Here is a 22,178-nt window from a genome sequence, read left to right as displayed (position 1 = left end):
CCTGTAGAGACACGTGTTGTATGCATTTGAGAGCTCACACACACACACACACACACACACACACACACACTCACACACACACACTCTTACACACACACACACACACACAGGGACAATTTATTGATTGCCAACAATTAATTGACGGATAGCGATGTGTTAAGAGCAGGAGGGAGGAGGACGGGGGGGGCTGGTAGGAAGAGAGAGGTAAATACTGGGTTATCATGAGTCCCACTTGGTTTTTGGTAAGACCCACCCTGCATAGCAACCGCATTGGCTGAGTTTTTGTCGCTTTTCCGAAATTCTTGGTGCTATTTCCGACATTTTGGGGGCTTTTTTCTTAATTTGTAATGCTTTTTTTAGACGTTTTGGGGATTTTTTTCAAAATATTTAGTGCTATTTTGGACATTTTGTCACATTTTTGCTGCTTTTTCAGAAGTTTTTGGCACTTTTTCTGTCATTTTTTAACGCTTTTTTTAATGTTTTGTCACGACATTCTTGGCAAATTTGATTTTCTTGCATGTTAATAGACTTACTTACTTACTTACTAATAGCCATACATGTCCGGCCCTCGATGCGATTCTCTTTTTCCAGTCCCTTAGAGAAGTTGAGTTTGACCCTCCTGGGCTAGTGGTTCCCAAACTGGAGGCCCAGGGGGCCTGGCCGTGTAAAAGGAGGTGCAGCGACCCAAATATATAAATAAACATGCAGGATTCTGCTGCACTTCCAGGTCTGCCAGGTAAACGTAAAGCAGGCGATGAAGCCAAACAACCACAACCAAACAACGCCACGACTACCAAGAAAATCAGTTGTGGTGACCACAGTTCGTTTAAAGGAGCCTGAGTCGACTGCCAATCTCCCAGTCAAATCACAGTGTCTCGTTGACTGAGCGGTGGAACGTTGCAACATTAAGTGGGATTCATGATAACAAAGTATTTACTATGTATAAATGTAATATTTTACTACAGAGCTAAGAGCCAGATGAAATCTCACATGTTCCGTTTCTGATTTGAGGGTTAACCCTTGTGTTGTCTTCCCGTTGACCAACAAGCAACCTTTTGTTTTTCTGGGTCAAAATTTTAAATTAAAACTTTTTGGTCAACGTTTTGGTCGTATTTTTTGACACTTTTGTCGCCTTCTCCCTGATTTTTTTTGGCACTTTTTTCTGCATTTTTTTCCCCCCACTTTTATCCAAGTTTTTTTGGTACTTTTTCCGATGTTTTTGACAATTTCAACGTTCTTTTATAATTTTTTTCAAATGCCATAAAATTGAATACAACCCCTAAATTCAATGAAAGTAGTGAACTGATAATTTACTTTACTCGTTCTATGGAACCATCCACGTTGTTTTTTTTTTAACAATGTGGTTGAAAGAAACCCAAATTTATGATATACAGTAGAAACTTTTTGAAAATGGGTCAAATTTGACCCGAGGACAACAGGAGGGTTAAGCTCTGATCATTAGTTCCGTTTCCCTTTCATTGTGAAGTAGAATCTAAAAACAGGAGGATGGAAATGTACTTGAATGCCAGATTGTTAGATTATAATGTCACAGCTTCTCCACACTACCGGGAAGGCATTTTGACACAACACTATGTCTTTTGATTTTTTTGGGGTGGGGTGGGGGGGGCATCTTTGTGGGTGAGTTAACAGTTTTTGCAGAACAACTAGAAGCAAAGATGTGTTGCGTTATTGTTTCGTGGTTTAGTGTCTGTGTGTTTTTTCTGGGTTATGAACTGCCGCATTCATGCAGTCGCTGTATCTTTTTCAGGGAAAAATGAAGTCTGAATGAACTAAATATAAAATATTTAGTTTATATATAAAATAAACTGAATCAAAAACCATTTGGGCTGCGGGATGAGTGGTGGCTCGTTATGAATGTGGAACATTAGCGAGAATCAGCCTAATTCTGCTCAACATGTGCTGTTTGAGGTGAGAGTAATGCCCTCTCTCTTCCACTTTCACACACACACAGACACACACACACACACACACACACACACACACACACACACACACACACACTGGGCATTGTAGAGGAGGAGAAGACAAATAACAGAGGCCAGACACTCTGACCTCGCTGCCTGGCTGGAGAGTAATTTCACTTCTACTGGAGATGGGAGAGGAAGAGAGAGAGCGAGAGAGAGAAGAAAGGAAAGGGAATGAAGTGTAGAGAGAAAAAGAACCAGAGAGGCATATATCTGGCTGGTTTAGCTTATAAATGAACACTTCTGCTCAGTGATAAAACGATTGTCCTCTCCTGGTGTGTGTGTGTGTGTGTGTGTGTGTGTGTGTGTAAATGAGTCTGCTTGCTTGTGTATAAATGGCTGCTGGTGTGCATGTTTCAACTGGCAGGTGTGTGACGTGTGATTGTTTCTGCATCTTGTGAATGTGTGGCTGCGTGTAAATATGCGTTTGGGAGGAACTGTCTGCGTGATACTAGACAACGTCGCGTCGCCGTTCAAATCCCAGACCGTTGTTTTTAGAACTGAAACGATTTGCCGATTAATCGATTAGTTGATCGTCAGAAAAATGATTCCCAACAATTCAAGTCATGTATGGTAATGAAGAAAAACCTGAAACATTCTCTGGTTCCAGCTTCTATGTTTTATATTGTTATGTCTTAAACTGTTAATTTGGACAAAACAAGCAATTTGACTATGTCACCTAAAACTCTAGGAACTAGTGATTTACATTTTTCCGTACTTTGACATTATTACCTCCGCTAAGAAAGTTATATTTACAGTTTGGTTTGTCCTTCTTTCTGTTTCTGTTCCTCTGTTTGTTTCTTTGTTGGTTGGTTTTTCCATCCTCATAATTACAGAAAACCTACTGGGCTGATTTTAATGACAATTGTTGGAAAGGTTTAGCATGGTCCAAGGAAGAACCTGTTGGAGCAGATCCGAATCATGGGGCAGATACACCAATTATTTTTCACTTTTGTCAACACAGGGTGAGATATATGGCGTTTGTGCTGCATTCATGTGGGGTTGGAATAATCAGACACAAAATGAGTTCCACACTGGGAAAATTCACACTGCATTATCATTGTGATTTGGGCATGCCTTGGCGGAGATCTGCGCTCTCCGAATAGTTCGACATATTATTATTATAACCTGGATTTATTCAGAGAGGGCCAGCAAGCTCTCTTTTCCAATGGCGCTCTGATTACAGCACAAACAAAAGGAAATAAAAGCAATCTCAAGAAATTACAGTACACATCAATATTGTGATCATAAAACAATACCTAAATTACAATATGTAAACATATTGAGAAATATGCTTGATATCATACACGGGAGCAATACCAATCATTTCATCTAACTTTCGACAGGAAATTGAAAGAGCTCAGTTCCTACAATGTCAAACTGTTCCTTTAAGATTCATCCTCTGAGGATAATGAATATCTACAACAGATTTCATGGCAAATTAGAGAGTAGCTGTTAAGGCATATCAAAGTGTGGGGTCTGGCTGTCCTCCCGCAGGGTTATTTTGAGCATCAAATACTTCATTTCCTGCATTCTGATACACTCTTATGCACCACTTTATGGTGGGAATACCTTTATTTATCTTATGAGAAGGAAAACACAGATGACATTCAAAATATATCAAAAATATAATGGAAAATAAAGCAGTAAGAGGCTTTCACATCAGAGACCTGAGCCTGGATCACAACAGTTGACCCCAAAGCAACCAGGACAAAATAAAAAAGGCTACCTATATTTGTCTTAAATGTGCGGTGAAGGGAGGATACTGGCGTTAGGTAGGGGGAGTATTGTGGCCCGCTTGCTACGCGCACACTACGCACACACAACGTGCACACTACAGCCACACAACGCACTGTGCTCAGCAGGCCGATGAAAGATGAGAGTAGTCTCTCTGCATGTTCTGCAGTGTTAGTTTAGTTTTCTGTCACATTACTCAACCTCGTATTTGTGAATACAAATATCTGAAGTGAAAGTTCTGTCACAAAACTATGTTGTTGCGTATCATTGCACATTAAGTGGGTACATGGAAATCCTGGAGATGTCCTAGTGGGTAAACTGCGTATACCTGCGTATCACGTAGACTACACCACTGGTATCACACCAGACTAACACATGAGATCACCTTAATCAATCAATCGATCAGACTTTATTTATATAGCACTTTTTATACACGTAAATGTAGCACAGAGTGCTTCATACAATAGCCTTCCCCCATACACAAACACAGATATACACACATAACACAATAACGCCCCACCCCCATTCACCCACCCCCCCTTAATCGACAAAAGAGGCAAGACACTTAAAAGACCAAAAGACACTTAAATATATAAATAAATACATAAAAGCTCTAAACAGTAGCTAATACGTTCATAACCTGTAGCTTGTTAAAATCAATCCATAAAATACTTACATAAATAAAATATACACCTGTTAGATTATCAAATAATCCATCAGTCCAAGGTGTCTCATGCAGCATGGTTTAGTTTGCGATTTTATATCAGAGGCATTGTTAACAATATGACATTTTCTTCTTTTCTTCAATGAGTACATGTGAACACTGCTCATAAAGCACATGACAGATCCAGTTGTATCTCTGATTTGATGTAAATGGGTCTAAGTTAAAGCTGCAGGGATGTTGTGGCAATGAAGTTTCACCGAATATACCTGTTAGTCCAAATGTAAAATATGGAAATTATATTTTCAAACACTTCCCCCGCGATTATGAAATATATTTTTGAGCTGCGTTATGAGCAACATATGGAGGTTTTCATTCACCATTTTGCAATTACATTCAAAGCAGCCTGTCTGCTCCTCCACTCAGCATGGAGGGGTGATTTATCTGTGCGCTTCTATTCATTTTGAATCAGAGCGGTGACGCCGGGCTCCCTCAGCACTTTGACAAGCGGTACAGCAGCGAGCCAGGAGAGGCTGGAGCAGCAGCGCCGGCACATGAATAATCACCCAGACGCTGCCAGATAGCTGCGCTCTCCTTGGGCCTTCCAACAGATGCTATGCTAACAAATGGGAGCAGTCAAACCAGAGCTAATGGGAAAAAAAGTTTTGTTTTCACCCCAAATACACTGCACCGTTCCCTCACATGCACACAAACACAAACACACACACACACAGTGTCACTGGCTGCGATTAAAGGCTGTAAACAGAGTGAGGTGGAGCCACTGTAACAACTCTAGACTCTGATAATGTTCGTGCGAGTATAATCACAGTGAAAACTGTTTATTTAGACTTGTTTCCCATGTAAATCGGCTTGTTGTAAGGCTGGTTGACATGCAATGACTGAATTCCCTCCTTTCTTTATGAGTACTCGATAGTACTCGAGATCGGTCTTGGTCTCAAGACCAATTTTTGAAGGTCTCGGAATCGACCGCATTTTTACTCGGTCTTGTCTCGGTCTCTGGATTTTATTTCAAGACCGGGTAAGACCACAACTGCAGGGATTTCGCTAAATTACCTGTGCATTGTCTGATTTATGCCTATGTGTTTAAACTTGCAAATGCAACCAATAACTTGACTTATATCTAGTTTGAAATTTGTTACCGTAAACCCCCCTCTTCCTGCCCCCTTTACACGCACTTCCAAGAAAGTGAATGCGGGAGACAGGAGAAGAAGCTATGGCTGTCTAACACAAATCTGGTCTTGGTCTTGACTCGGTCTCGCCCTGCAGTGGTCTTGGTCTTGACTTGGTCTCAAACCCTCAAAGTCTCGGTCTTGTCTCGGTCTCGATACACTCTGGTCTTGGTGATGACTTGGTCTCTGTTTAGGTGGTCTCGACTACAACACCGCTTACATTAACATTATGTTGAAGGGAAAGAAGAACAAACAATCTGTAATTTGTTCTAGCTGTTAGAAAGATAACACAGCATGCAGTTTGACAATGTTTGTTATTGGTGAATAAAGTTCAACTTTAAGAAGAAGAACTCTTAGCTTCTGGAAACCAACTGTGAGTAAGTAGTTAAGGTGTCCATATTATGAAAAAATCACTTTTTCTGGGATTTGGGGTGTTATGTTGTGTCTCTGGTGCTTCCACACACATACAAACTTTGAAAAAAATCCATCCATGCTGTTTAGAGTGAGATACGGTTTCTGAATGTGTCCTGCCTTCAGTCTCTGGGTGAGCTGGTCAAAATCGGCACGGCTTGTGAAGTCACAAGCCGAAACGAGCAGGCTAACCGCAACCATTAGCTCGTAGCGTTAGCATGCTAACGCTAATGCTAACGCTAACATGCTAACGCTAGCATGCTACCTCGTTCTCATTAGCAAAGCACTGCTACAACACACACAAGTTCACCATAATCTACAAAAGAACTACTTCCATGTGCGCCCTCATTTAGAAGTCTCCCAGCTAATCCTGCCTTGTAAATGACCGAAGTTGTAGAAACAGCCTTTCTTTTACTGTCTATGGAGCTAGCTAGCTGACATGATCTACATCTGAGCTACTGGGCATGTGCGAGTGCAATCAAAGATAGTACAGAAGAAGAAGAAGAAAAGAGGTCTCACTCTGTAGCTAAAACAGAGACCAGCTGAAAAGAGGATCTGCAGCAGGTGTTTTTTGAAAATTAAACCATGTAAACCTATTCTGGTAGTACCTTAAAATACAATTATGAACCTGAAAATGAGCATAATATGGCTGCTTTAAGTACAAAGTGCTAATGCAAAGGTCTGACTCGGGGCAAAGAGAAGAATTCCATGTTGTTACAAATACATAAACATTGATGTCATTAGCATAGAAATGATACAAGACACTGCAAACCAATGAATAACGTGCCCTTACGGGGCTTTGAATAGAAAGAATACCCAACCCGTTTTCATTCCCAAACTTGTCAAATACTGACGCTTCGTCGGTGTCGCTCAGCGTCAGATAGCGACCCGAAAATCCCCCTTTAGCATCTGTATGGAACGCACCAGGCAGAGCAGCAGCTCAAGCTCCGCGCTGTAAGATGATGTAGTATTAGGAGAGACAATGGTAGCGAGTATGATTGACTAAAAATATGCATAAGGAGGCAAGTTGGGGGGGTGGATGGGTCAAACAATGTTCATTTCCCGTTCTTGTCCCTGAAACGTACATTTTGTAACCCCACTGACCATCTTTTCCTAAACCTGTCGCTGAAACGTACATTTTGTAACCCCAACTGTCCCGTTGTTGTACCTCATGTCAGCTAAACGTACGTCCCGACCCAGAGCGTCAAAAGGGCCAAAGGACTAGACGCTAAAGGAGACTTTTTGCGTCAGTAACAAACGCCAAAGGCACCGGACCAAGCGTCGCTTTGTGACGCACTGGGAGTGAGAATGGGTTGGCTTCCCAGAGGATGAACCTTTCAATGACCGCACAATCTTTCCTCGACCACCGGCCTCAGGCTCGGTGAACAGATAAATCGTCAGTGTGTTGTTTTTTGTCCTTCACCTTTTAACTTCTACGGCCACCTACCCAGTGCTTTCATACATGTTGCCAAATACAATACTGTAGGTTGGTTGGTTTAAGTTTTGGTCTCTGTAAAGGCTTAATTGTGCCAAACTTGGCAACCCCACTGTGACAACAAGACTACAGAAAGTTGTCACTGCACAGGGCTGTTTGTAATCAGTCAGCTTAAGAGGTGTTGGTAGGCAGATCTTTGGGCCAGTCTAGCTGTTTTCCAGTTTCCAGTCTCTTTGCTAAGTAGTCTCTCTTTGCCAGACCTTCCTCCACAGCGCTGCGGAGGAGGGTCTGGCTAGTCCACACAGCATTCTGGGATTGGAGAAAAACATGCTCTGGTTTATTGCCATTTCTTTAAACCAATCACAATAGTCTTGGGTATACGGAGCAACGACGCCTCTGCAAATAGTCTCAGGAAGGAACTTGTTTTGGTGGAACATGTGTACGTTCAAAAGTAGTTTTAGTCGTGCAACAGAAAACTCAGATTGGACAGATAGTCTAGCTAGCTGTCTGGATTTACCCTGCAGAGATCTGAGGAGCAGTTAACCATAGTCCTCACAAATCCACCGGAGGTTAGAACGCCAACACAAAGAAAGAGGAAGGGGACGGACATCCGGCCTAAATGAGGGACATTCAGCCAATTTCTGGCAGCACCTGAGCAATCCCAGAAGTGGAACGTTGTGTATATAGACTATATGCTAAGCTACACTAACAGCCTCCTGCAGTTGATGTTTAACTTCTCGTCTCGCTCTCAGAGAGAAAGAAAATTCTCAACTTTATTTATATAGCACCTTTTCATGCAAGCATGGAGCCCAAATTGCTTCACAGAACCAATTTAAAACAAAACAAAAACATAACACAAGACAAACAATTAAAAAAGAAGTATGCGTATTTCCCAAAATGTTGACATATTCCAAGTGACTTCATTATTGTCTTCAAGAGGATGGAGAATTTTCAAACCATGAAGGAGTACGTGACATTTCAAATTATCTGGAAATGCAAAAAAATATAAAGATCAACAACATCATTTTCATCAGACTGATTTTCAGATTACTTTAATTAGAGTGCATCCGATCTTTAAGGTCCTGTGGTATGACAATTTAATAAATAAATCATTAATAGACTTCAGACAACTTTATTCCTTGAAATGAAATGCTGTGTGTTGGCGTTCACCACTTCACACACTTCATTTAGGCAATATATTGAGTCCTAAATCAATGAGTTTAAAAAATCCCTTGAAGCAAGTGTAATTTAACGATACGGGTGGAGCAATCTGTTTAATTATGCCTTGTTTCATGTTACTGACACTGATTTCTCTGACATTTATGAAACAGGGCTTAATGATGTACATTTATTCTTTTCTGAAAGCTTAATGGGAGGCAAAATGTTCAGATGGAAGTTTAAAATCCAGAGGGTCCGGTGTTTACGTGTGTTAAAGAAAAGCAGTTCTCTATTATCATTTAAAGTGCACAATATGTTTTATTTTGTGCCATCCAACACTATGGGAGTATAGGTTATGTTTTTTTGAAAAGGGACACACTGACACCTGACTCTTGACGGAACACGTTCTGTGATCATTTAAAAAAAAATGAAAATTTGTGATCCCTCCCCCCCAAAAAAAAAAAAAAGCAATTGCTCATAAATCTCAACACAAATTATTCCGCTCTGGAACAAAGCGATGAATTATTCAAAAACGACTTCTGAGAGAAAAAGAGCACAGAGCTGAAAACCCCAAAGTAAATACATAATCAAAAGCCTTCAGAAAAGCTCGGCTGTCTAAAAATATGCTTAGACACAGGAATTCTTTCCTTCCACAGACATAATTATACAAATTGCTCCGCGTCTCGTTAACAAGAGAGGGGGGCTAATTCGTATTAGCCATTCATAGCCTATTAATCTAATAAACTAGTTGGCTGTATGTGTGAGTGTGTGTGTTTGTGTGTGTGTGTGTGTGTGTGTGTGTGTGTGTGTGTGTGTCCGTCCGTGTAATGAATTTCTATTAGATTTGTGTTTATTCCCCTTGTGCTGATAAGGGAGATGGGGGTAATGACTGAACTGGGTTTTTTGCCACTGCAGACGCATTCAAAAACACATTCAGCGCTGAGGGGAAGAGGCTATCAATCAGCCTAATCCAATCATATCGAGTGTTTGATGACCTACGGAAACCTTGTGTATAATTTATATCTGTAATTTATCTAATTTCTATCATTTCGTAACAGTTTACGAGTGAATTGCGGCTATTTTTATGACCCCAGATAGAGGAGAGCGTTGATTTTGGTGTCTGGTGGCCACGGCGGCTTCCGAAACACATTATTTAGAGCAGGAAATAACTCTTAAGGGTTGTTGGTTACCTGCCAAAGAGGCAGTGCTTTCAAGCCGGCGGAGCAGACAAATTTAGCAGACAAACAGCGGCGGTGATTTCCCCACCAAGACTCCAGCAACATGTCAGGGTATTCCTCCGTAAACGGTTGGTCCAGATGTTCCTGAAGCTCAATTTGGAGACACAGAGTTTGTGCACGATTTTTCGCATCGAATCGCATTTTGTTTGCGATTCATTTAATAGTTGACAACTAATTGAATAATCTTTGCAGCTCAAGTCGAAAGTGTCTATAAAGATTTGAAATGTTTTAAACGGGGAAACATTTGAATGTGCAGAGTAGAGCTGGGCAATATATCGATATTATATCGATATCATGATATGAGACTAGATATCATCTTAGATTTTAGATATCATAATATTGTAATATGGCATAAGTGTTGTCTTTTCCTGGTTTTAAAGGCTGCATTACAGTAAAGTTATGTCATTTTCTGAACTTACCAGACTGTTGTAACTATTTTATTATTTGCCTTTACCCACTTAGTCATTATATCCACATTACTGATGATTACTGATCAAAAATCTCATTGTGTAAATATTTTCTGAAAGCACAAATAGTCAACACTACAATATTGTTGCGGTATCGATATTGAGGTATTTGGTCAAAAATATCATGATATTTGACTTTCTCCATATCGCCCAGCCCTAGTGCAGAGCATTTCTGTTTTTCTTATTTCCTTAAAAGCTTATATTTTAGAGATACATGCCTCACATACCGTACAGAAGCCTATATAATATAAAGTTAAATGTACTGTATTTGCATTCAGTTATGACCCTAAATTCATGTTGGATGGATGGGTGGATTGTATGGATGGGTGGATGGATGGATGGGCAGGTGGGTGGGTGGGTGGGTGGATGGATGGATGGATGGATGGATGGATGGATGGATGGATGGAAGGAAGGATGGATGGGCGGGTGGGTGGGTGGGTGGGTGGGTGTATGGATGGATGGATGGATGGATGGGCAGGTGGGTGGGTGGATGGATGGATGGATGGATGGATGGATGGAAGGAAGGATGGATGGGTGGGTGGGTGGGTGGATGGATGGATGGGCGGGCGGGCGGGCGGGCGGGTGGATGCATGGATGGGTGGGTGGGTGGGTGGGTGGTTGGATGGATGGATGGATGGGTGGATGGTGGATGGATGGATGGGCGGGTGGGCGGATGGATGGATGGATGGATGGACTTTATTAATCCCAAACTGGGAAATTACTCTGTTATAGCAGCAAGTTACAGGGGCATACACAGATACACACTCACTCACACACATACAGAAAATACAAGAAATATACTAGAAATAATAAATAAGATAACAAAATCAGAACACCTACTGAAAACATATACAAGGAAGAACAAATGTCTTTTTTTTTCTGTGCTGCAGAAGTGACCCGGTTCATTCAGAGTACCCTTGCTTTTTGTCTTTTTAAGATCTTTCTTTTTGACAACATAGCGAGAGAGAAAAGAGGTTCGGCATGCAGCAGGATTAAAACCTTGGACGTTGTGGGTTTGTGGTTTTGTGCTTTAGCAGCTGAGCCCTGCACCGTTCCTCTTTATCCTTGCTGAATAATTTCAAACATGTCTTATTTCTTCCAAACAGCATGATGTGTTTTTTTTATTTGTTTTAATGGATATTTCTCACGTGTAGTTGATTTTTCTACTCAGTTGTTAGTTAGCATACAAATTCCACTATTTTTTTAGCCCTTTGAGACTTTATTCTGTTTCATATATTGTAACTGTATGTTGTGGTGTCATTCATTCTCTATTTTACTATGGTTTTGAGTATGATGTCACCTCCTGTCTTTGTCCTTTATATTTCCTGTTTGTATCTCACTTCTGGTTTTTGTTTGTGGTATTTGGATCCCCATTATCTTCAGCATAAGCTAGAAGCTATTCTTCCTGGGCTCCTGCAGTCTATTTTGTGACAATACAATTTACAACATGCCGTTAAACATTACACAACATTACACAACATTTCACAACATACAACTGATATATTTACAAATTAGAGCTGACACAATTAATAAAAGATTTTTAAAAAAAGATATTACACTACTCCAAATCTATTTTGAAAGAATAAGTGATAACTACATATCCCAAGTCACCAACTCACTACAAAGAATTAGTGTTAGATATTTTGGAGTTTCTTTGAAAAGTTCTATAATATTATTTGGGAGTAAGTTCCATTTACACATTTGCTCTGTATGTGACTGAACGTTAAATTGATTTGGTTTTCACTTCAGGTTAAATTGCTCATAGTATGCTCATTTTCAGGTTCATAATTGTATTTAGAGGTTGTACCAGAATAAGTTTACATGGTTTAATTTTCAGAAAACACCATATTTTTGTTGTACTGCACATTGCTGCAGCTCCTCTTTTCACCCTGTGTTCAGGTCTCTGTTTTAGCTACAGAGTGAGACCTCTCACTGCTGTAACATCTTTGTTGGGAGTCGCACATACGCAGTAGCTAGGTAAGGACTACTAGCCAGTCAGAAGCAGAGTATGAGGGCGTGTCCTGACAGTACCTAGGTAAGTACTACTAGCCAGTCAGAAGCAGAGTATGAGGGCGTGTCCTGACAGTACCTAGGAAGGACTACTAGCCAGTCAGAAGCAGAGTATGAGGGCGTGCCCTGACAGTACCTAGGTAAGGACTACTAGCCAGTCAGAAGCAGAGTATGAGGGCGTGCCCTGACAGTACCTAGGTAAGGACTACTAGCCAGTCAGAAGCAGAGTATGAGGGTGTGCCCTGACAGTACCTAGGTAAGGACTACTAGCCAGTCAGAAGCAGAGTATGAGGGTGTGCCATTCTAGCAGCTAGGTGAACATTATAACGTGTGTTACAAAGTGACCACGTTTGTCTCTGAAGTAAAGGCTGGACTACAATAGAGCTGTTTGGAGCAGTTGGTGAACAGTGTTTTCTGTTGGAGATGGTAAGTCCCTTTAGGGTGGACTTTGGGCTTTTTCACTTTGTAAACCTATAACATACACAAAAAAGATATATAACACTATAAAGTAAAGGGAAGAAGCCAAAAAGCTCAATATGAGCACTTTAAATAAAACAACCCTGAAGAAGGCCAGTGTGCCGCATCGCTTTCATGTGTATGTTTTACTTTTTGCTATGCATTAACCAAATCAATAAAGGATTTTTAACTTTTTCTTCAACAAGAGTGCCTTGGTTGTTGTTCTGATGCTTTTGGATCACCTTTGCACTAAAGAGCACCACGTTAGACTTTTTTCAACCACCACCAAAAAGAAGCGCTCCTTTTCTCTGTCTTCCCACATGTCTTATTTTTTTCTGTCTTTCTTTCATTTTTTTTGTCTGCAGGTTCTTGGCAGCGCTCTGGAACCGGGTCTAGTCGACCTCCACCAGATCAGCCTGGTCCCAGCTGGTCCAGTGGCTCCACCGCCAGACGAGTCCTGGGAATGGGATGAAACGGATATGACAATCGCAGAAGTAGAGCCACAAGAAAAACCAGAACTCGACTTTTTAGAACCAAATCTGCCTTCGGACAGCTTTCTGTCCAATGGGAATCAACCCGATGGGATTCGAATTGGTGTCCCAACCAGTCAGAGGCCTGAGATGTTGTCCCATGTGAGGGATGGATGCGCCTCAGAGGTTCAACCCAATGTGATGTCCCAACCTCTTCCCCTGAACAACAATAACATCTACCAGGTGTACAGTCTGCATAGTGTGGAATTATACAGACAGCCTCAGTTTCCTCACACTTCCTCCTCGCTGCACAAACCCAAATCAGGAAAACGGAAACCGCATCTCCTGCTGAAGAGCCTGAGTAAAGACTCCTCGTTCTCTTCTATTGAATCCCTCCCAGACCTCCTGGGAGGTTTGATGCCAAACGGCCGAGTAGGAGACAGAATCGTCGGGGAGAGTGAGAGGGAGAGCGGCAGAGGAAGCGGCCAGTCGGCGATCAGCCGGCGGTCAGAGAGCGAGAGCGGGATCGTCAGTGATACAGGAGAGACGGAGACAATGACAACCAACTCTGAAATCCAGGAAGAAGTAGAGGATCAGGGAGGAGAGGAGGAGGAGGAGGAAAAGAAGCAGTGGAAGTTTAAAACTGTAGATGGGAGTCAGTTGGCCCTGCACAAAGACAATGTTACCAACCAAAGAACCAAGGAGGAGGAGAGTATGAAGGAGAAAGGATGGAGGAGGGATGAAATCAGAAAAAACAGAGATGAGGAGAAAAGGAGGAGGCATAGGAGGGGAGGAGGGGAGGCGGTTGAGATCCTAATCAACGGCCGTGGAATCCTGACTCCCGCTGACTCCGACTCTGACTTTGAAGTGGGAGGACTCGGTGTAGACTCCTCTGAGCCCTTTACGTCCCGCGGCGACTTCACAGAGTTTAAGATCAACCAGTCGAACGGTTTGGAGACCCCTCCAGTTCTCAGCCGCCGGGCGTCCAGTCCGGTATTATCTCAGGGCTCCTCTCTGGAGTCCCTTCTGGCTCTGGGTGTGGAGTTATTTCCCTCCAAAGACCAGCTGCACCGTAGCGCCTCTCTGGAGAGCTGTCTGGTCCCATGTCAGAGCGCCGAAGAGACCTCAGGCAGCCTGGCCAGCCTCGGGGATCTGGACCTGATTGGGCAGGGCAGAGAGACGGAGGGAGGGAAAGCAGGAAAAGAGAAGAAGAATGAAAGCGTGCAAGGAGAAGCGTCCTCTGGGGAGCTGAGCCGAAGAACTCTGGATCTCCTGAAACGCCTGGAGAACATCCAGAGTCCTTTGGCGGCGAAGATGACCCGCAGTTTTTCAGACATGACGCTTCGGGGCATCTCCCCACAGCGCAGCAGACTCCCTGCCTCGCCCTCTCTCGGCGGTCGACACGCCCCGCTTTCCGGGATTTCCGGGTCTTCACGAAAAGGCCCGCCATCCCTGATCAACGAGAGTTCAGCGACGGCATCACTAACGGAGCTGAGTAGCGCCGAGGACTCATCTGTGGGGTCTGAAGACTTCGCCGTGCTCAGAAATCAACGCCACCTCTTCCTGGATCCCGCCATGGCAGCAGCCAACGCCAACTCGTGTTCTTATAGGAAACATTGCCACGGAAACGGCAGAGGAGGGCAAGGGATGGATGAGGCGGACGCGGCGAGTTTGAGCCTGGTAGTGAACGTCTCGTGCAAGTCGGCGTGCACGGACGAAGACGAGGATGACAGCGACCTTCTGTCTTCCTCCACGCTCACGCTCACCGAGGAGGAGCTTGGCGTTCGGGATGAAGAGGACGAGAGGTTGAGCGGCGCCTCCTCTGGCAACGACGAGGACGAAGAGGAGATGGAGGGCTCTTACGTCCTGGGGCTGGAGTACATGAAGAGGGAGCTGCAGAGTTGGATCCGATCGCCTCGAACTTCTTCTACCTCTAAAACAGAGGCCGGTCTCCGGGACGAGCTGCAGTGCGGGACCATCCTGTCCTCCGCCTCTCAGAACATGGAGCCGCGCCGCTTTCAAAAGCGCTCCAAATCAATGGAAACCAACACTATCGGTGGCAACAACAAGACAAAAAGAGACAAGAGAGAACGGGAAGAAGAGGAGGAGAACCGGAGGAACGCGACGAGAATCTACATCAGCCAGTTTGTGGATGACGTGGAGAACGGAAATGTGGACCAGAGCTGTATGAAAGGGGAAGACGAGGACGACGAACTCCTCCGGGAGGAGTCCAGCGTGTTCACCCTGAAAGGAGAATCGCTGAGGGAGTCCTACGTTTTTGCCAAAACGGCAGAGTCAGTTCAGGATGACGGTGACTTGATCGTAAAAACAGAATCAAAGCTCCTTTCGCCGTCTCCATCATGCGAGCTCCTCCCCTTCCTGTCCAAACAGGCTTCCTCTTTAGTGGGACAGCTGAGAGGGGAGTTGCCCTGCCACAGCTCCTCCTTCCCCTCGTCTCCGTCCCTCTCGCCCGTCGAGGACTGCGGATCCCAAGACGCCTTGCACAACGGCAAGCCGGCAGCCGGGGGACGAAAGGCCATCACCAGTCAGGAAAAGTTCAAATTCTCATCTTTTGTGACGGAGAAGACGAGGAGGGAAGTCCGAGACAAAGAGTCATCCCTGCCACCCAGAAAACGGCACAATTCTCACTCCTCCTGCTGCAGCCACCTTCCCTCCCCCTCTTCCTCCTCCCTCCATCCACGCAGCGTAGGTGAGGGCACCAAAGAGAATGTGCACGATTTCGTGATGGAGATTATTGATATGACGTCCCTGGCTCTAAAGAGCAAAGAGAATCAGCCCGAAGAACCGAACCAGCCCGACAGCAGCGGGTCCATCCCAGACCAAGGTCCTGCATCGCTAGCACAGATCAGAGACAAGGTACAGAATTCATAATGAATACAGAAATCCAACGAGAAAGTATCATAAAACAATCTGTCTGATTTCATTACAACGAAACCACAAATACATATATAGCAAATGCAGAAACCCTAATTAAACAGTTTAATATGGTTGCAGATGATAATAAATAAATTCAATTATTGGATATTGGAGGGGCTAGGACAAAGCCGTGTATCAGAGAAATAAAACGTGTTTCCGCCGATTCATCACTAGAAATGTAACTGTAGCAAGCATCTCACTAATGTTATCCACATTCATATTTAGACGCAAAAAATTATATATCCAGCTAGAAAAAATACAGGAAGTTAGAACAGAAGTACAAAGAGTCGTTGCTATGGAGATGATACACTGTCACGTCATGGGCCCTACCTTTCACCCGGCGCAGAGCAAAGCCCGACTCAAGTGTCTTTGCTAGTTTAATAATCAATTTCCCGTCCAGCGCCCACGTCTTTTAAATAGCAAATGCACCTGCGCCCATCTGTGGCCCATGGGCGTGCTGGTCTTACAGGGAGGTGTGTTCAGGTACATTCTGGGCGTGCTGGTCTTACAGGGAGGTGTGTTCAGGTGCATTCTGGGCGTATTGCTATCTTGAGGCAGCGGGAAGTGATCATGCCATTGACCAACAAAAATCTGGTCTAAAGTCAATAACGCAGCATTTCATTGTTATTTTAACAGAGCATTAGTAAAATGCTCCTAGGCTCGTGCACAGCGCGCACACTATGCTTGTTACACACACAGGGACGCACAGCAGCACACACACATGCAGAAGATTACAAATACAAATATTACGGTGCAAATCCTCCATCATAACAGCAATGCTCCAAGGTCCAAACACGCCTGGCTTTTAAAGGGAATGGGAGATGATCTCACACCTCTGATTAATGAAGACACTAAGTACAACCCTTTAGAACCATGCACCCGGCGCACGGACCCTTTTTTCCGCTGTCAAACTAGCAAAAGTGGATTTGGACACGCCCTAAACGCACCTGCACCAGGCGCTTCACGCCGTGACCTTAGATCGTTAAAATAGGGCCCCTCGTCTCATTGGTGTGAACTGGCAGGTTTCAGAACGCTGCAGACCGGCGCGTTGCAAGTAGTACTTGTCGCTAATCTTTGGTCTGAACTGGGTTTTAGAGAACAGACTTCCCGCAAGAGATCGTTGTGTTTGATGATCCTTTTTATCCATGACAGCTAGACCGTTCATTCTTCTCGCAGCAGAACGCTAAGGCTTCTGTAAACGCTGTACACGTGTGATGACGTCAATCACGTTACGTGTCACCATTTCTACTGCAGATGAAACTATGAAAACACCTTTACACTCTGCTCATAAAAATGAGCATATCTCAAAAACTCCAAATATACAGAGTTATAAGTAACTTCTGGAGCGTTAAGAAATATTCTGTTTATGTTTCTACATTTAGAAATATTTTGGATCGACATATTTTTGTGTGTTTATTTAGTCAAATTTGATGAAAAACTTAAAATGTTTGTATTTATTGTTATTCATGACACAATTTCAATACATTTATGAATTATTATGCTTTATTACATACATACATACATAACCTTTTAGCTTGGTCCAGAGGGTTCATTCCTGTTTGACCTCACATGTATTCTGTACATTTTGAGGGCAAAAGAATCTCAAAAGTATCAAAAGTTATCTCAGTTAATTTGTTCACTGAGTTGGAGTAATTCAATAAATCGCATCACAGATCATAACTTTTAGGATGTAATGACTATAATTTCTTCAGTATCTTTTGCGAGTGAAGTAATCTAAACGCTAATCAGTTTTCAGTCTTCATTTGATTTCTGAAAAAGAAAAAGAAATCAGGCAGAAAACTTTGAAAACTCCTCTTGTACAAAGTATAAACTATAAATACAGGCCTTTTTTTAGTATGCAAATGAACACTCGGTTGATGGTTTCTTGGATGGTTTGGGGATTGTGTTATAATATAATATTTCACTCAAATATATAAATGTACATAACCAAAAATATAAACATAAACAGAGGACACAGATGTATATATCACTTTTAAAATAATAAAATAAAACAAATGACTATAAATCGCATGAAACAAAAAATGCATAAAATTGAAAAGTAACACAGAAGTTATACTTCATAAATCAGAATCAGAAAAGCATGTATTGCCAAAGTAAATAACACGTACAAGGAATTTGCCTTGGTGGTTGATGCATAGATTAAAAAAACCAAAATATTGAACATTATTATGAAATAAATTCTGAAACAAATATACTGAACAAAATTATAAACGCAACACTTTTGTTTTTGCTCCTATTTTTCATTTCACTTTTTCTATGTACACAAATATTGTTCACAAATCTGTCTAAATCTGTTAGTGAGTACTTCTCCTTTCCACCACAATCCATCCACCTCACAGGTGTGGCCTATCAAGATGCTGATTAGACTGCAGGATTATTGCACAGGTGTGACTTAGGCTGGACACAACGAAAGGCCACTCTAAAATGTGCAGTTTTACTGTATTGGGAGGGTCCTAAAACCAGTCAGTATCTGGTGTTATGGTTAGGGTTCATCCGTGAAGAGAACACCTCTGCAAAGTGCCAGACGCCATCAAATGTGAGCATTTGCTTACTCAAGTCGGTTACCACGACGAACTGCAGTCAGGTCGAGAGAGAGAGAGAGAGAGAAAGAGAGAGGGGGGGATGAACCCTAACCATAACACCAGATACTGACTGGTTTTAGGACCTCCCCAATACAGTAAAACTGCACATTTTAGAGTGGCCTTTTATTGTGTCCAGCCTAAGTCACACCTGTGCAATAATCCTGCTGTCTAATCAGCATCTTGATAGGCCACACCTGTGAGGTGGATGGATTATCTCAGCAAAGGAGAAGTACTCACTAACACAGATTTAGACAGATTTGTGAACAATATTTGAGAGAAATAAGCCTTTTGTGTACTTAGAAAAAGTCTTAGATCTTTGAGTTCAGCTCATGAAAAATGGGTTGCGTTTATAATTTTGTTCAGTGTATATACAAAATAGCTGTTTAACATAAGAAAAAAAAAGAGGCTGAATGGATTGAGTCAAAAGAATATAGTATGTGCAATGGGCTTAATTTAAACTTAAAGGTATCATAACTTAAATAAAACAAAACAAATTACTTTGAATCGCATGAAACCAAAATGAAATAAAATTGAAAAGTAACAGAAGTAATACTAGAAGTTATCATATCTTATTCCCTTAGTGGTTCTCAAATGAGTTGTCAGGTGAAGTCAATTTTATTTATGAAGCTCAGACTCACAGATTTGTCTCGGAGGGTTTTCCAATCTGTAACACGTAGAAACCCTCTGCCCTCAGACCCTCGAGTCAGACGAGGAAAAACTACAACTGAACAACAACTATACAAACTTTCTCCTTCCTCCTCCAGGTGCTCGAACACTCCCACCGGCCTCTCCACCTTCGTAAGGGAGACTTCTACTCCTACCTGTCTCTGTCGTCCCATGACAGCGACTGTGGCGAGGTCAGCCAGTGCTCCGAGGAAAAGTGCTCCACGCCGGCGCCCTACACCATCCCGTCTTACGTATCGCCGACGCAGGGCCTCCACAGCCCGAGCCCGAGCCCCGAGCTGTTCACGAGCACCAAGCAGCGAATATCAAACTCATCTCCTCCGTCTTCCAGACACTCCTCTCCCGACCTCGAGTCCAAGAACAACTTCTGTGCTCTGGATTTGAAGTCTCCGAGCGGTAGCCGCGCGGAAGAGCCGACTAGCCCCTCTCTATCCCTGCCCCCGAGCCCGGATATCCGGGATGAGGTGACCCTGTTTGCAGCCTGCACAGAGGAGGTCTACCTGGGCCCGCCTCTCTGCTACAGCATGGCGCTCACCAAGAAACCACGGCGCGTTCCGACGAAGGAAAACTCGGACTGTTCGCCCTCCCTGGACCCTGGCTATGAAGCTTACTCGCCGCGTTCAAAACCAAACGATGCTTCCGATCCAGGTGAGAGTCAGAGCTACGTGTCTCCCTCCAAGGAGTTTGTGTTAGGCCAGGATCACAGGATGTATTTCCAAGGATCCAGTCTCACCGAGGTAACACACAGCACCTTGTCTCCTTTCCTGGAGCCTTGTCGTGGCCCTTTTTCCAAACCGAAAGCTTGCAACCCTCCCTCTTTTCCTCCTCTCCCGTCCGTGTCCTCTGGCGCCGAGGAAGAGGAGGTGAGCGACCTGTACCTCCTCTGTGATGTCGCTGGAGGCGAAGTCGCAGCCGTTGCGAGTGTCAGCCCGCGGCTGGAGGAGAGGAGTCGTAATGAGGGGCCTCCTTATCTTAATCCCCGGGCGCGTGTCGCCCCGATAGACTCCTCCGCAGACGAATGTTTGGCAGATACTAAAACGCTTGAATCCAATATGGGCGCCGTAATGACCAAGATAAGTGTCTGCGGCTCCGCTACAAATCCCTCAAAAGAGCCAGCCGCCGCCACGCGTATTAATCCCAAAATTAACTGCTCGCCGATGAGAGAGGCAGATAGGGAGGAGGGGGAGAGGCGAGGAGAGGGGGAGAGTCTGCGGGTGAAGTGGGAGGAGAAGGGGAGGAGAGGGCGGAGCGGCTCGCAGCAGGAAGCAAAGACGGCGGCAGAGAAGCAGGTGAGTGTTTCACGTATTCAGCCTGATCTTCTATCTCAGACATTATACAGGGCCGCGATACTGCTGCTCACCTCTCTACTCCAGGCTTTAGTCCGAGCCGAGCCCCTCGCTGGGTCTGGATGTAATGAGGCCACTGTGCGTTTCTCCCATTTCCATTTCTGAGGTCAGACGGACGTGAGAGGCGCTGATATGTGTAACCCCCCCTCTTCCTCCTCCTTACCCTCTCTTCTCCTCTCCGCTTCACCCTTTTTTTGGTCTCATTTCCTCATCTTCACCTTTCTCTTCGTGTCCTTTTTTCCTCGTCTTTACCTCCTACACTCCTCTAATCTCCAATACTTATATAATCATCCTCTTCCCTGTTTTTTCATCCCCTCCTCAACATCTTATGTCTCCCCCCTTCCTCTATTTCCTCTTCTTCTTTTCTTCCTCAAATGTGCTTTCCTCCATCCCCTCTCTTTCCTGTCTTTTATCATTCATTCATTTCCCTCCCATCCTCTCATCTTCCTCTCCTCCTGCATCTTTTTTTCTGGTCCTATTTCCTCCTCTTCACCTTTCTCTTCATGTCATTTGTTTCCTCATCTTCCCCTACTCCAAAGTTATTTCTCCTCACATCCAACGCTCCTCTTATCTCCAGTTCCTTCCTTCTTCCCCTCTCCATCTTCTACCTTCCTTCTTCTTCTCTTCATCGTAATTTTGTCACTTCTTCCAACGCTTTTTTTACATTAATGTTCAATAAACCTAATTTATGACATTATACCTAATTTTTTAGTCAAAAAAAAAAGCAGAAATTATGAATTGTTTTGACTACTAGTTAAGATCAGGGGATGTTTAGTCAGGATACTGTTTAGAAACCGTTTAAAATTGAATAAAACACCTTAAATGCAATGACAGTAATCATTAATTTTTACCTGCGAAGAACATTGTATCCATATAATGTACATCCATGCATCCATGTTATTTTTGGTGGAAAGAAACCCATATTTCTGATATTAAAAACTTTAAAAAATGGGTCAAATTTGACCCGAGGAAAACACAAGCACCCAGATTGTTCACGAGTCCCGCATCTAGAGTCTGAGTCGAGTCTGAAGTCCTTTGAGGACGAGTCTCAAGTCAAGTCTGAAGTCGCTATGTGTTCGACTTAAAGCGTAACTCTCATCAAAATGCAACCTAAGGTCTTTTTTTGTGAATGTACCCGAGTCAAACTCTCATTTAAACGCATAATTAGGATGGAAGCGCCACTTTTAAGATTGACCGTATTTCTGTTTTTCGGTCAAATGGCCTTTTGAATGGGAGTGCTAGGGACACTACTATGATCGCATCAAAATCACTATTTTTAAAACACTAAGAAGGCTCAACACAACATGAGACTTTGCTCCAAGTATCACCAGGGGCTCTACACATGAACTCAGCATTGAGAGCGTTGTTTGTGTACCCAGAGTTTACTAAA

The 22,178-nt window shown here is 43.3% G+C and overlaps 1 protein-coding gene and 1 long non-coding RNA gene across 4 annotated transcripts in view; one reads left to right on the top strand and one right to left on the bottom strand.

The window, feature by feature from the left end:
* akap6 (A kinase (PRKA) anchor protein 6) overlaps positions 1-22,178 on the top strand; it is a 281,507-nt gene that overhangs the window by 247,859 nt on the left and 11,470 nt on the right. For all 3 annotated transcript variants that reach the window (XM_031321329.2, XM_031321328.2, XM_035994985.1), the window contains 2 exons: positions 13,114-16,095; positions 19,523-20,731. In XM_031321329.2, coding sequence (XP_031177189.1) covers positions 13,114-16,095; positions 19,523-20,731 — 4,191 coding nt within the window. The remainder of the gene's footprint in view (positions 1-13,113; positions 16,096-19,522; positions 20,732-22,178) is intronic.
* The window catches only part of LOC116065728, a 19,254-nt gene continuing 18,325 nt past the window's right edge, over positions 21,250-22,178 (bottom strand). Inside the window, exon 3 of the long non-coding RNA XR_004108796.1 lies at positions 21,250-21,263. This is a non-coding gene — a long non-coding RNA (uncharacterized LOC116065728). The remainder of the gene's footprint in view (positions 21,264-22,178) is intronic.

Source organism: Sander lucioperca, chromosome 18 (genome assembly GCF_008315115.2).
Source record: "Sander lucioperca isolate FBNREF2018 chromosome 18, SLUC_FBN_1.2, whole genome shotgun sequence".
Lineage (NCBI taxonomy): Eukaryota > Metazoa > Chordata > Actinopteri > Perciformes > Percidae > Sander > Sander lucioperca.
The sequence above is the reverse complement of the archived record's forward strand: the minus strand, read 5'-3'. Positions and strand labels throughout refer to the sequence as shown.